This window comes from Bidens hawaiensis, unplaced genomic scaffold (genome assembly GCF_021521415.1).
Source record: "Bidens hawaiensis isolate Kalapana, Puna unplaced genomic scaffold, B.hawaiensis_p1.1 tig00020931_1, whole genome shotgun sequence".
NCBI classification, from domain to species: Eukaryota; Viridiplantae; Streptophyta; class Magnoliopsida; order Asterales; family Asteraceae; genus Bidens; species Bidens hawaiensis.
This window is the reverse complement of record NW_027493235.1, coordinates 278924-294917: the sequence shown is the minus strand read 5'-3', so window position 1 is coordinate 294917 and position 15994 is coordinate 278924. Positions and strand designations below refer to the sequence as shown.

The window sequence follows — 15994 nt, the reverse complement described above, 5'->3', positions numbered from 1 at the left end:
TTTAATTCTTTAATAAAACTCGGGAATTGATACGATCCTATATATTAATAAAGTTTAATATATATTACTTAACCTTTTCTTTTATTTGGTTTTCATATTATACTTTAATTGTGTTTCCTCATTGTTTATCTTTTCTTATTTTTATGTCTTAGTTCTATATGTTATAATCTTTGCTTAAGAAAAAGAATAAGAAAAATAATCATAATATTGTCTCAAGTTTGGTTTCTATTATTCTTTCTTGTTTTTGGAGCCTAACTCACTCTACGAGTATATTGGGAGATTAATTATCTCGAATCGGTCTCTATTAATTTGACGCTTTCATTATTTCTTTCCATTTTCTTCCTTTGCTCTGTTCCTGAGTTCACATAATGAGAGAAAATAGAGGAAAGGAAATTTTTTGTTTCCTATTTTATCTTTCGTTTCTTTTCTTCTAATTTCTTTCCAAATTGGAAAGAAAACATTTTCTTCCAACTTGCTCTTTATTTCTCCATGTTTTCCTTCCATTTGTTTTCTTTTCATCAATTTGCTGTGTTCATGAGTATCATTTAGCTAAATAAAGAAAAGAAAAGATTGGTTGTGTTACCGAGTTTCATTTCAAGAGGAAAAGGGAAGGAAGTAAGAAAATACACAATATTTTTTTCTTTCTCTTCCGTTTCATTCTTTTTCATCCTTAATTAAACTCGAAAAGAGAGTGCTAATCACACTTTAAGAAGTAGGAACACAAGACCCCACTTCTTCCTCTTTATTTTCTTTCCTTTCTTTTGCTTGACAAACCTTTTATAGTCTGGCCTATTAATCAACTGCCACGTAGACAAACATTTTAAAATTTAAAATTTCAAATTTGTTTTCAATCAATTAAAAGTCTCTAATTTGGTCACAAAGCATCTCAACCGTCCGTCCTCCATCACCTACTCGCCGTCGCTGGCAAATTCACCGGTGACTTGCACAGGTTCTACTGTTTCCATTCCCACATTATTATTGTTATTATTATTATTATTATTATTCACACATATGAACCTCCAATTTCCGTGCCCTAATTTAAACTTTTAAATTCGAATTAGACTCATGAATTCCGTTACGGATGAATCGGAGTCTCGACCGGTGCTTGGACCGGCCGGTAACAAGGCGAGACCGGTTGAATTGCATAAACCGGCGATTAAAGTTAATAAAAGTAAAAGTAAACCGGCGGAAGTTATTAATAAGTCTCCGGTGCCGGTGACTGTGACGGTTATAACACCTGCACCTACTCCTCAGTTGAAGGTGTTGAAGGCGAACTTGTCGTGCTCGTCGGATGCTTCGTCTGAAACAGTCGAGTGTCGAGTAGTCGGCGGAGTGTGACGCCGAGGCGATGTAATGGTTTGAAAACAGTTGTAAAAGCAGGAAAAAGTGAAAGGGTTTTAAGAGGTGAGAAAATTGAGAGTGATGGTTGTTTGGAGGCTTCGGGTGATGGTTCGGTTGGACGGAAGAGGTGTGCTTGGGTCACCGCGAATACTGGTATCATTCACTCTCTAAACTTAAGTTCATAGTTATCAAATGCACCAGGCGCACTCAAGGCACATAGGCCTTCAAATAAAAAGTTTTATATGTTATGTATATAAAAAATAATACTATTCTTCAAATAAAAAAAACAAAAGCTATCATATAACATTTAACATAGTCTAATTAGTACCAAAAGTTCTAAAATAGTCGAGATTCAAATGTACTTCGAAAACTTGAATAACAAAATGTATCAATTTAATGCCTTTGGCCTCTCCTAGATCTAAGTTTTAATAGCACCTTGCGTTTTTTTTGTATGGATTTTATCTTCTCATGTACTTGGCATAGACAATGTCGAAGCGCTCGTCTAGGAACTAGAAGGGCATTTATCGAGCCTCGTCTGAAAAATGGGCCTAGGCGCAAGAAGCGAGGGCTTTTATAACTATGCTTAAGTTTGTAAAATGTTTAATGTATGTATTGCAATTTAATAGACATGAAACTGTGAATGATATTTTTCGTTATCTGTAAAACTGTAGTTTAGATATTGCTTTGAAGTGTTGTGATGGAGATGTCTAAATTTGGAAATCATTAGCATGTGAAGGCTGAAGGTGCCTTATAGTCTGGATTTGGGTATTAGGTCTTCTAGTTCCTGCGTATGCTCAATCTTTGGTGACGGATAAAATGCATAATTAATGACTAAGTCTAAAGTATATTACAGTCGTAGGCTGTTAGGCTATTTGGATCAGCTATGAGTGTTTGTATTTCTTGTTCTTTTGCATATAATGATCATGTCTTGCATTATTGAAACCGATTTGAGCCCTAAATTCTGTTGAATAGAAACAATTAAGGGCTTACGACGTGTAGTATCAGATTGTAACTCGAGTATTGGATAGGGGAGTTCTTTTAATTTTTTGAAGTCTAAAAGCTCACGTGACATAACGAAAAGTCGAAACTGGACAATGATAGCTAAAGGTGAAATTTAGTGGTTATGAATTTAGTCCTTGTAGTGAGTTAATATTATTGGCATGCATTCTTTTGGTCATTTTAGTTTTAGGTTGCCTATTACTTTCCACTCATTAGGCAAATGGATAATTTGTAGAGAATTCAAGTTGGATAAACAGTTACCAGCTTCAACTAACTATAATGAACACATTGTTTATAAGCTTCGCTTATTAATCTAAGAGTTCTTGGTAGTTGGTACACTGAAAGGCAACAATTAACATCAGAAATGTTAAAATGGTTTTCTATATATTGTGACTGGAGTTAAGCAAATGCTTGAATAAGGTGATCCACTTCTAGGGTATAAAGATTGTTTGGATAATGAAACTGTTATGTTTGCTTTGAAGTTTGAACACAATGCAGGATATTAAGGGTAAAAGGAGGCCACTCAAGATAATTTGAAGTTCAAATAAATGAAAACGTGGTCAACTTTGTTGTTATGCATAGTTATTCGAGGAGATTTTATCTCCTAAATTATTGCAACACTTTTGTATATAATATTGTAATTGTGTAAATGAAAAGATCTTCCTTTCATGGTATCATACCAGTAGGTCCAACCCTAGCCTTCACTTTCCTGTTTTCTCTTTAGCAACAATATGGCTGGCCCCTCCATCTCTGATTCTTCAACTACTCCTGTCATACACTTTTTCATCTCATCACCATTAAGCTTTCATCTACAAACTACCTATTATGGAAAAACTAGATCCACCCTCTTCTCTCCTACCTTATAACCTGCTAAATCATATTGATGATACCTCCATCGCTCCACCATCCACCGTCATCTCTGATGACAAACAGACTCTCAACCCTGCCTTCGCAACATGGCAAGAGGCTGACCAACGGGTCCTGCTACTCTTGCAATCCTCCCTCACGGAGGAAGCTATGGCTGAAACCATAGGTCACACTACAGCCCGTCAAGTTTAGCAAGCTTTAGAAAATGCCTATAGTCATCATTCCCTTGAACGAATGCATACTCTTCGAGATTCCCTTCGTCAATTGCAAAAGGGAAACTCAACAGTTTCTGAGTATGGCCGGAAGTTCCGATTATTGTGTGACCAACTTGCCGCCATAGGTCATCCGGTTACCAATGGCGACAAACAACATTGGTTCCTCTGTGGACTCGGACCGTCCTTTGAAATGTTCTCCATTGCTCAACGAACCGTGCGCCCACCCCCACCTTTTCGTGATCTACTCGCCCATGCCGAGAGCCACGAGATTTTTCTCCAAACTCTAAACAATAACCAGCCGCCTCAGGCAGCCTTCTCGGCCCACTCTCAAAAATTCACGAACAACTTCAAATCAAACCGTGATTCTGCAAACCGTAGTCGTTTTCGGGGTTCCTCCTCCGGTGGCCGTGGTCGTTCGACCACCCCCAAATGTCCACCTCATTGCCAACTTTGCAGAAACGAAGGCCACTATGCAAGTTCCAGCCCAAAACTTGCAACCTATGCATAAAGGGCTGTTCCTCTAGATGCAAATCTTGCACAGGCTTTTCAAGCACAGTGCAACATTGCCCAAAATATCCTTGATTGGACTGCAGATTCTGGAGCTACAGCCCACATGCTTCACACCCCAAACGGCCTTGAGGAACTTGTTTCCGACCCGGGTAACTCTTATGTCACCTTTCGTAATGGTCAATCGTTACCCGTCACACAAATCGGAACAACTAAAATCACTAATGATTTACCTTTACAAAACGTTCTTGTTGTTCCTAATCTTACAAAAAATCTGCTTTCTGTAAGTAGATTAACTAACGATTCACCTGTTGATGCCCTGTTTTCCAATAGTTTCTTTCATATTCAGGATCGAAAAACAGCAACGGTTCTCGCTAGAGGCACTTGAGAAAATGGTTTCTACGTGCTCTCTCAAGGTCACAAGTCTCTTGTAGCGGCTCTTACCGCTTCTCATCTCCAAGCATCGTTTGATAAATGGCATAGTCGATTAGGGCATGTCTCGTTTGATATTATTTCTTTTTTAAATAAGCTTGGATATGCCTTTGTTACTTCTTTATTACCTAAACCCGGATTATGTTCATCTTGTCAATTATCTAAAGCGCATCGTTTACCGTTTCTTGAAAATGCTAAACGATCGTTACATGTTTTAGATTTGATCCATTGTGATCTTTGGGGTCCCGCACCCATATTATCGTCCGATGGTTACTTATATTATGTTATTTTTGTGGACGATTTCTCACGCTTTACTTGGTTTTATCCATTAAAAACAAAATCTGATTTTTTCAACATACTCACCACATTCTTAAACTTTGTTCAAAATCAATTCTCTTGCAAAGTAAAAAATTTTCAAAGTGATGGTGGAACAGAATTCATAAACAATCGTGTCCAACATGTTTTTCAACAATATGGCATTCAACACAGGTTATCATGTCCATACACACCTCAACAAAATGAACGAGCCGAACGTAAACACCGTCACATAACCGAAACGGGATTAGCAATGATGTTCAACGCACATGCTCCCGCCCACTTATGGCTTGATGCCTTCACCTCCGCCACCTATATTATAAACCGTTTACCAACACCGCTTCTCAATAACAAATCCCCATTTGAAATACTTTTTCATCAAACCCCATCCTATTCCACTTTTAAAGTGTTTGGTTGTCGTGTTTTTCCATATCTTAGAGACTATACCAAACATAAACTAGAACCACGAAGTGCCCCATGCATATTTATTGGTTATAGTCCCAAATACAAGGGCTATCGATGTTTAGACCCTACCTTGTCACGAGTATAGATAACTCGCCATGCTAAGTTTGATGAGGACACGTTTCCTTTTTCTGGAAATACTTCACCAATTGATGAAACCAAATTATTATTTTCAAGTTTTGAAAACTCAATTCCTGCGTCCACAGCCGAGCAACAATCTCCCCACCAGCCTACAAACTCACATCCATCGACTAATGGGCCAACTCTACAAACTAGTCCACAAACCTCAAGCCATTCAACCACTTTGTCTATACTTTGTTCCAACAATCATTCTGCCCAAACTCAACCTACCAACCATCAAATCCAAACTCCAAATAACACTCAACCTCAACCTCATCAAATTCCTGTTCCCACCGAAAATCATCCAGACATCCCTACCCCACCCACCTCTCCACCACCACCACCACCAGCCCAACCGGTACCTTCCTCTCACTCCATGACCACATGTCCAAAATCTGGTATTTTCAAATCAAAACATTTTGCAAATCTCACTGAATTCACATCAAATCAGCTACATCATTCTCTCTTTGTCACACATGTTCCCAAAGGTATTAAAACTGCTTTCAAAAATCCCAAATGCCATGAACGACGAATTAACGGCTCTTCGGAACAATCACACATGGGATCTTGTGAAACTCAAATGTCGTAGGTTCCAAATGGATATACCGAATTAAATATAAGGCGGATGGTACTCTTGATCGCTACAAAGCTCGTTTAGTCGCTCAAGGGTTCACCCAAGTTCCCGGTCTTGATTTTTCTCATACGTTCAGTCCCGTGGTCAAAGCTTCCACCATACGTGTTGTGCTCAGTCTTGCTACAATATATAACTAGTCTTGCTACAATATATAACTGGCAACTTCGTCAACTTGACGTCAACAAAGCATTCTTAAACGGTCACCTTACCGAAACTGTTTACATGGAACAACCACCCGGATTTGTAAACCCGCAGTTCCTGACTCATGTGTGCAAGCTTAAACGAGCATTATATGGCCTAAAACAAGCACTGCATGCTTGGTTCCAGCGCCTAAGTTCCTTCCTTGTCACCCTCGGGTTCAAATGTAGTCGAGCCGATCCATCACTTTTCATTTTCAAAACCAACACGGTTCTCCTATATTTACTCGTTTATGTAGACGATATCATTATTACCGGTAATGACTCAAATGTTATAAACAACTTCACAAATTGTCTACATAATAAGTTCAAAATAAAGGATCTTGGTTCTTTAAGTTACTTTCTTGGTCTTGAGGTAACCAACACTCCATCTGGTCTTTTCTTGACTCAAGCAAAATATGCATATGACATTCTTTCTCGAGCGGGTCTTCTTGACTCAAAACTAGCAACCACTCCTCTTAACACCACCGATACATTCCTCTCTACCGGTACATCATTTCATGACCCTACACTATATCGCTCATTGGTTGGCGCTCTTCAGTACCTAACCATCACCCGACCAGATCTTTCATACGCCGTAAATCAAGATCTTTCATACGCCGTAAATCAAGCGAGCCAATTTCTTCAAAACCCGACCACTTCACATTTTCAGCTTGTAAAAAGGATTTTAAGATATGTCAAGGGCACCCTTTCCTTTGGTTTAACATTTGATAAACCCACAAAAACAACCTTAGTTGGTTACTCAGATGCAGACTGCGCTCGATGTATTGAAACTCAGCGCTCAACATATGGTTACTCTGTTTACTTAGGCGGAAACTTGGTCTCATGGAGTGCATAAAAGCAACCAACCGTGTCACGGTCAAGTTGTGAATCCGAATATAGAGCCATGGCAAATACGGCAGCTGAAAATATTTGGTTAACCCATCTCCTACGTGAACTACATGCTCTACCACCAGATCGCCCAACTCTACTGTGTGACAACAAAAGCGCTTTATTCTTAAGTCAAAACCCGGTCTCGCATAAACGAGCCAAACACATAGACATCGACTACCATTTTGTTCGTGAATTAGTCTCCGCTGGTCGTCTTCACACAAAATTTGTTCCTACCACGCTTCAGGTAGCCGACATCTTTACCAAGAGTCTTCCAAGACCTCTTTTTGAACGCTTCCGCACGATGCTTCGCGTTGGTCTGCTACCGTTTTCGCTTGACGGGGGGTAAAAGGAGGCCACTCAAGATAATTTGAAATTCAAAGAAATGAAAACGTGGTCAACTTTGTTGTTATGCACAGTTATTCGAGGAGATTTTATCTCCTAAATTATTGCAACACTTTTGTATATAATATTGTAATTGTGTAAATGAAAAGATAACTTTTACTTCCTTTCAAAGGGTAACGAAGATGGCCTGATATTATGACAATTAAGGATAGTGTCAATGCGTCGTTTATTATTATCTAGGAGTACTCGCATGTTTATATAAGATTTATTTTACATTTATGTTTTTCAGTATCAATGTTTACTCTCTTGTATTGATCACTTTGATATTGTAAGCTAGGATATGATTAAGCTTTAGAATTAGCAAATTGTTTAAATTCAAAAAACACATTAAGTTTTGTAGCTTCTTTTAGAGATACTAAGGCTTGACGTATTTTCCTAATCCCTATTACGCTGAGTCCAAATTGTAGGCATTTGTACTGCGTTCTAAAATCTAATGCCTCCTTTACTAAATTTAAATTCTTTTTCTGAAACTTTCACAAATATTATTCACCTCATAATAACTCCTTATTTATTTGTTTTCCTTTTCAAGAGCCTTGTTATGCTGTTTTCCATGATGAAGAATGGGGAGTACCGGTGCACGATGATAAGTATGCACCAGTAGACTTTTTATTTCTTTTATTTTATTTTTTAAATACTGAATTATATTTTATGACCATTTACCGTTATATTTACATGCTATTGAATGCCATTTTCAGGAAATTGTTTAAATTGCTCAGCTTATCAACTGCTTTAGCTGAACTCACATGGCCAACTATTCTCAACAAAAGAAATCTATTTAGGTATGCACGCTATTTGTTTACCAAACTATAAACTTTATCATTTCATATAAATCTTTTATGGTGTTTTATAATCTTTAATTCAAATTAAAACAGGTGCACGTGCAGGGAAGTATATCATGGATTTGACCCTATTATCGTTTCAAAAATGAACGATAAAAAAATATCCGCACCCGGAAACCCTGCAAAAACTCTTCTTTCAGAAGTGAAGTTACGAGGAATAATCGAAAATGCTCGCCAAGTTTGTAAGGTATTTATTATTTTCACATATATTGAATATTTATCATTATACCATTTTATAATCAAGCAAGTTAAACTTGGTGAAATTGTATTGTATTGATAATTGTTTTCTATATCTCCTGGATACATAAGAAGGCCCTTTATATAGAGGGCACATAACCATTCATATGACCTAACATAAACAGGAACCTTTCATATGACATAGCATAAACCTTTCATATGATATAACATTAATTGCCTAATAAAGCATGTAAACGAACCGAACGAACATGAACGGGGCATGTTTGTGTTAATAAAATTAGACGGAATTGTAATTGGTGGTATTTGAATTTCATAAAAACTATAATAAATTGTAATGGGCTTAAACATATTAATGAATATATATATGAACGAACGAATGTGAACAAACATAGCGAGGCATGTGTTCATGTTCGTTTGTTTTGTTTTCAAAATAAACGAACATAGACTTACCGCCGAACGTTTCACTGAACGATCTGACTGTTTACAGCCTATTTATAATCAAATTATATCTGCTAACTTATATAAATTTCTTTAAAAAATTGGACAAAAAGTATTCCTTATATTTCTGTGTTTGCGATGATGGTTTAGATAGCCGATGAGTTTGGGTCTTTTGACAAGTACATATGGGGTTTCATAAACCATAAGCCAATAGTCAACAAATTCCGTTACGCCCGTCAAGTACCGATCAAAACATCGAAAGCGGAGTCAATAAGCAAAGACTTGGTGAAACGCGGGTTCCGAGGAGTGGGGCCCACAGCCATTTACTCGTTTCTACAAGTGGCCGGACTGACTAACGACCATCTTGTTAGTTGCTTCAGGTTCAATGAGTGTGTAGATGTGGGGCCCACAAATGATATAGCAGATGGATCAGGTCAAAATAGTGGATCCGAGAGTGGGAACGGGTTGGGGCTAACAGGTGTTATTGCTGCACTGCGTTTATCGGGTGAGTAGACGGGGAGGGTGGGGGGTGGTGGGGGGGGGGGGGTTGTATTTGTTTGTATTAATGGTGTTTGTAGGTTGTGAGAATGATATTCATTTTGTATGTTGCAGGTTTTTGGTAGATTAATTATATGATTATTTCCAATGTATTAACAAATATAAATATAATTCGTTAGTGGTAGATATAATGGTTGCTATATGCATACTCCATTGTCACAATAGTTGCTTGTTATATCATTCAGGTTGTATATACATATTCTATAAATCATACAGGTCATAAAAGTTATATGAGTCGTATGCTATGTGAAAAGTGTTATATGGACTGTATGATATATGAAAACTGTTATATGAGTTGTGTGATTTGTCCATGGTGTTCTTATAGCCAGTACCTTTAATATAGTCTTTCCTATACCTTTAAAATACTCATTTGTATTACCTACTAGTTTCTAACAATCCGGTTTCGCTTAATGTGAAAGATTAGCAAATAAGTTTTTAATCACAAAAAATTGTGTTTCGTGCTATTATATTTATTTATTTTTCAAGTAAATTTTTTTTACATATGTAATATGTCACTAGATCCAGCACGGTTCCAAATGACATAGCTTAGTTTGGATCAACCTAATCTTTTTATAATCGAAAGTTACGTGTGTTCTGATTAGATTTTCATCAATCATGCACGGTTAATTATTTGTTACAACACGTATATTTGCATCTATTTGCTTATTTATTTATTTATTTATTGATTTTTCTTTACCGTTTTTATATAAAAGGACAGGCCATGATTACTTGCCATTCCCCTAATATTATTAAATCTTCCTTTCTCAAGATAAGACCAACATAATCAATCAACTAAGACTTTGATCATGTGTACAATTAAGATCTTCTCTCAATTATTGTACATGATCAGCTCAAGGTTCCTTTTATGGTTAATAGATAACGTAATATGTGTTAGGATTAGTGAAGGCCTTTGGGCTAGGTTCGTTGGTTGATTAGAAGACAAAAGGGGCAGCCCGTTTAATTATTGAGGATGGTCCGTTGGAGTTTTCTTGGTCCCTACTCTATTAAACCTAATTGTTCTCTATATATACTTAGTCATGTATTGTAGTCTTTTGTACTGTGCTTAATAAAAATACCCTAGTTGCAACCTGTGGACGTAGGTCGCATTGACTGAATCATGTAAAAATCTCGTGTCTCCTATTTATTGCTTTCGTTTGTGCGTGTGTGTTTGTGTTTCCGTTGCGTATCGACTCTATTTAATACCTAACAAGTGGTATCAGAGCCGAAAGTTCGTTAAATACACGGGTGCACTGAAGACGTGAGCGGCAATATTTTTCGGTTTGTAACCTCTGTTCATTACACCCTTGGAATCTTTAGTTTTGGTGTGGCACGTTTCCTGAGAAAAAGTCCCAAGTCAAAGGTTTTGTTCTTTTTGTGCTTTTGTCGTGATTTGCAAGAAAGAAAAAAAAAGTCATATAAAACAAAATAGGGTTTGTATTTTGTTTTTGGATTTGTGGCTGCATTTGACGTAAACAAAAAAAGGAAATTAGAAGCCGTCTGTTTTTTTTGTCTCTAGCGATTAGGGTCTTGACAAACCCTTGGAGTCGTTCATTCTTTGCCACCGGAACGCCGCACTGGAAAACACCATCTGCTACAGTCGTGTTTGACTGTTAATCAAAGAAGTAGTGTCGGCTACTTCTTGTTGCCGGATTAAAACTGATAGCCGCTCAACGGAAACTGTCGTCTACAACCTCTGTTTCAACCGTCGATCAGAAGAAATCAGGTTTACTCGTTTCTTATTTCTGGTTAGGGTTTGTTTTGGGTTGTTTTGACTCAGGTTGGGTGTTCAAGATTCGATTTGGTATTCGGGTTTGGTTAGATTGTGTGGTTTGGGTATTTGTTGACAGAAAGGTTTCGGGTTAGAGATCGGCTTTCTCTGTTTTCTCATTTGCGATGTCTGAAGACGGGAAGGTCCGAATTGACAAGTTTAACGGGACTGATTTTGCATGGTGGAAAATGCAAATAGAGGCGTTACTTGGGGAAGACGATTTGGATATGGTATTGGAGGAAAAGCCGGATAATATGGATAAAGCTGAAGAAGCAATTTGGAACTCAAAGGACAAGAAGACTAGAGGTAAAATTACATTGGCTTTGACGAGGATAGTTGATTTTAATATCATGAAAGAAACCACGGCTCGTGGTATGATGACAGCTCTAACAAATATGTATGAAAAACCGTCTGCGGCCAATAAAGTGTTCTTGATGAGGGAATTGTTTATGACAAGGATGCATGAGGGAAGTTCACTCACTGGTCACATTAATAATTTCAACTCGATTATGTCCAGGTTAGCTTCTATGTGCATGAAGTTGGATAATGAGACTCAAGCTATTATACTGTTATCTTCTTTGCCTGAAAGTTGGTCTGGAACTGTAACGGCCATTACTAGTTCTGCGGGGGCTGATGGTTTGACATTTGAGGGGGTCCGAGACATTGTGTTGGGTGAAGACATTCGCCGGAAAAGCACTAGTGGCGGATCATCTTCTGATATGTTTTATGCAAGCAGGGGAAGGAAAAATAACAGGAGCAGTGGGAGTCGGGGGAGGAGTTCGTCTAGAACTCGGAAGAATGTGAAATGCTGGAGGTGTAATGAAGTTGGACATGTTAAGAGTGATTGTCCAAATAGATTACAGGGAAAGGCTGCTGAGGTGAACACTGTTGAACAGGTTAATGAAGGCGTCAGTGATGACGAGGCATTATTTTGTAGTGTTGATGGCATGGTGGACTCTTGGGTCATGGATTCTGGATCTTCGTTTCACGCTACGCACAACGGGGAAACAATGGTGAATCTAAAGGTTGGTAACTTTGGGAAGGCACGTATTGCTAATGGTGATGTTCTTAATGTTACGGGCATGGGGGACGTTAATTTGGTAACTCCATTGGGAACCATTTGGAACTTGAAGAATGTTAGGGTTATTCCATCGTTGAAGAGAAGGCTTATCTCTGTTAGTCAACTGGATGAACTAGGCAAGGAAGTAAAGTTCGGTGGACGTAAATGGAAGGTAACTAAAGGTAGTCTGGTTATTGCTCGTGGAAACAGGTGTGGTTCATTATACATGGTGAAAGTGCCTATTGAGGGAAATATGACCGTCCCTCAAAACAAAGTCGTGTTCGCTGAGTCGAAGGGGCAAAATAAGGTTCAATTTGCAAGAGTGGAGCCTTGTGCCAAGGTGATTCAAGCTGAGCGGGGTCGGAGGTCTAAAACAGGTAAGGGGTTTGGTGACAGTGGGAGCGCAGGTTATGTTCCGGGAACAGTTATAAAACAACGTTGGGTTTTGAAGACCGTTATTCCGATTGATAAAATCTCTCCTGGGGAACTCTTGTTGAAAGAGGAGAGTGGTAATGGTTCTCGGGTTATCTCTGGAACTGGTGGATCGTGCGTATCAGTTGAGATAGAGGACGGATCAGTTTTGGCTGATGAGTTGGAGCTTGGTGGAGCTTCAAATGACCCTTCTGGTACTTGATGTTAAAGGGGGTTGCTGCAATTATGGGGTAAGTCTTAGCTTGTTTATGGGAACTGAAAGCTTGGAAGACTTGGTAATAAAGATTACTGATATTAATGACGACCGGGTTGCTTTGTACTTGAAGAGCGGGCTATAGTTTATTGCAAGGCCTTCAAGTGGGAGATTGTTAGGATTAGTGAAGTCCTTTGGGCCGGGTTCGTTGGTTGATGATTAGAAGACAAAAGGGGCGGCCCGTTTAATTATAGAGGATGGCCCGTTGGAGTTTTCTTGGTCCCTACTCTATTAAACCTAATTGTTCTCTATATATTCCTAGTCATGTATTGTAGTCTTTTGTACTATGTTTAATAAAAATACCCTAGTTGCAGCCCGTGGACGTAGGTCGCCTTGACCAAACCACGTAAAAATCTCGTGTCTCTTATTTATTGCTTTTGTTTGTGCGTGTGTGTTTGTGTTTCCGCTGCGTACCGACTCTGTTTAATACCTAACAATGGAGTTAACAATGGTCAATTTACTTATTTATTTACAAGTCTTGGCGAGAAAGCAAAAAAACTTTTGGGCCAAAGGCGAAACTTTTTTTGCCCTTAAGTAAAATGAGTATTTTGTTAGGTTTAAGCAATTTATTTTTTATATGGACTTACTGTAAGGCCCCGTTACCGGTAACCCTACTTTCGTGTTGGATTTACTCATAAACACAGTTCTAAATATCAGAGTTAATTAAAAACTTTACGCGGAATATAAAACTTTCATAAAACATTACATATCAATTCATAATCATGTCTTAAAACATTCCTCTTGTCTTTCAAAATCAAAACATAACTTATAAAACATATCAGCTCTTCAGATGCCAGGCTTTAGTCTTCTGCCATGTGTCCTCCACTCAAGCCAGCCGTCTCATCCTACTCACCTGCGTGCATACTAAAAGTCAGCTACGCTGAGTGAGTTCTAGTTAATCATACAATACCATACGATACCTTATTACATACATACGTACTTAACCTCATAACTTTCTTTCATACACACATAAGTACTCATACCTTCACTCTTACTTATATACTTTCTTTCTTACTTACATACTTTCTTTACATTCATAATCATACGTTTTAAAGAGCCTTTCGCCCTATAACCTCACAGATATTATAAGGGTCTGGTCCCTAACATCACAGATATTATAAGGGTCTGGTCCCTATCCTCACAGATATTGTAAGGGTCTGGTCCCTAACATCACAGATATTATAAGGGTCTGGTCCCTAACATCACAGATATTATAAGGGTCTGGTCCCTTGCTTTCGAAAATTAGTAGGGTTCAGTTCCCTCTTCGTTACCATACAACCATGCATCATACCTCGAGTATTATTAGGGCTCGGTACCCTTTTCGTAACCATACAACCATACAACCGTCATTTCCTTCTTTTATTAACTTTATTACGTTCATACACATAAACATTCATATCATACTTGCCATATTTATAACGTTACAACCTGACAGTACGTGCAATATCCGAAGATCGTTCACGAACCATCAAGCAATCATTCATACATATCACATATATCACATATGGCTTTATAACGTTACAACCTGACAGTACGTGCAATATCCGAAGATCGTTCACGAACCATCAAGCAATCATTCATACATATCACATATATCACATATGGCATACACTTATCACTTAGGATAAATGTATTAATAACACATCAAGTATGCACACAGCCCCGAAAACATAACAAGGAATGGGGCTAGAAACTCACCTGGATCCTGTTACGCTCGCCGTTGATCGTAATTCCTTTCTTTAACTGGGCCCGGCTAACTGTATAATATTTACACATATCAATTAACTACTACTACTCGTTTTGTATTTCTATCTATATATGACCCACAACGAACGGGGGTCCGGGGGCAGCGCCCCTGGCAGCGGGGTTCTAGGGGCGGCAGCCCCTAGCGGGGTCCAAGGGGCAGAGCCCCTGGCTGGGGTTAAGCTGCCAGGTCAGCTTGGAAAAATTTTATTTTCGATAACTGCCTTAACACATTTTCCATTAGGTTTTTAATTTATTATATAAACGAACTTCACTTCAGGCGAAGTTAAACCTTAGGCGAACTTGGCTTCAGGCGAAGTTAAACCTTAGGCGAACTTGGCTTCAGGCGAAGTTAAACCTTAGGCGAACTTGGCTTCAGGCGAAGTTATACCTTAGGCGAACTTGGCCGTAGGCGAAGTTACGCTTGAAGGCGAAGTTACGCTTGAAGGCGAAGTTCATCAGGCGAACTTAATCTTGCAGGCGAAGTTATCGCGCTGCAGATCTGTTTGCCCATAACTCCTTCGTTTCTTAGCCAAATAACTCGATTTTGGTACCCACGGAATCGTATGATCGGCGCCTACAAATCCCAACCATCAAATCGGCCTAAAATCGACGTTTTAGGGGTCCGATTTGGGCAGTTTGGGTTTCGGGTCCGGTTAACCCATCCAATCCTAACCATTTTCAGTAATATTAACTTTGTTGGATTTGTTCTTACCTTACCAACTCAGATCTATCAACGAAATCTCGGGTCTCGGCTTCGAATCTTGATCGGTTAGAAAGCGGTGTTTTGAGAAGTGTGTGTGGAGTTTGGTGAGAAATGAGATATTTTGGGATTTTGGGGGTATTTATATCCCTGAAATCCCATTCTCATTTATCCTATCTCAGTTAATCCAAGTCCATGACCCGCTCCTACCCGATATTAATAATTAAAAACGCGAAATCACTAACATAACTTTCTTTATTCAACATTATAAATTTTAGGATGTTACACTTACTTGATTATAATTTGGGTTGTGTAATAAACTTTTGTATAAAAAAAAATTAAACATGTCTCAAGTGCACACTAGACCAAGTAAATGGTCATGTAATTGTATTTAAACATTAAATATGCATAATGTTTTTAATAAAAATAAATATAATTCTGTTCAGAAAAAAAAAAAATTCGGGCCTAGCAAGGTGTCGGGCCTGTGGCCGTCAACCACCCTGCCATCCCCAAGGGTCGATTTTCGATTTTGTTATAACCGAAAACCGAATTTCAAATTCAATTTTCGGTTGTGTTTTTCTCTTTTAAGGGATTGGTTCGATTTATTCGGTTAATCAAATTAATCGATTAAAATATGA

The 15994-nt window shown here is 38.4% G+C and overlaps 1 protein-coding gene across 1 annotated transcript; it reads left to right on the top strand.

The window, feature by feature from the left end:
* Window positions 1-1065: 1065 nt before the first annotated feature.
* Window positions 1066-9352, top strand: LOC143562344 (uncharacterized). Its single transcript, XM_077050171.1, has 6 exons — window positions 1066-1262; window positions 1310-1494; window positions 7894-7951; window positions 8060-8143; window positions 8249-8390; window positions 8990-9352. Exons 1-6 carry the CDS (start codon window positions 1066-1068, stop codon window positions 9350-9352), a joined length of 1029 nt encoding a protein of 342 aa, XP_076906286.1.
* The last annotated feature ends 6642 nt before the right edge of the window (window positions 9353-15994 follow it).

Excerpts from the sequence above, each read along its gene's own strand:
- LOC143562344 (XM_077050171.1), top strand. The coding sequence starts at position 1,066 with ATGAATTCCGTTACGGATGAATCGGAGTCTCGACCGGTGCTTGGACCG. Across the intron at positions 1,495-7,893 it reads TTGGGTCACCGCGAATACTG|AGCCTTGTTATGCTGTTTTC; the intron begins GTATCATTCACT and ends TTCCTTTTCAAG. Across the intron at positions 8,391-8,989 it reads ATGCTCGCCAAGTTTGTAAG|ATAGCCGATGAGTTTGGGTC; the intron begins GTATTTATTATT and ends ATGATGGTTTAG.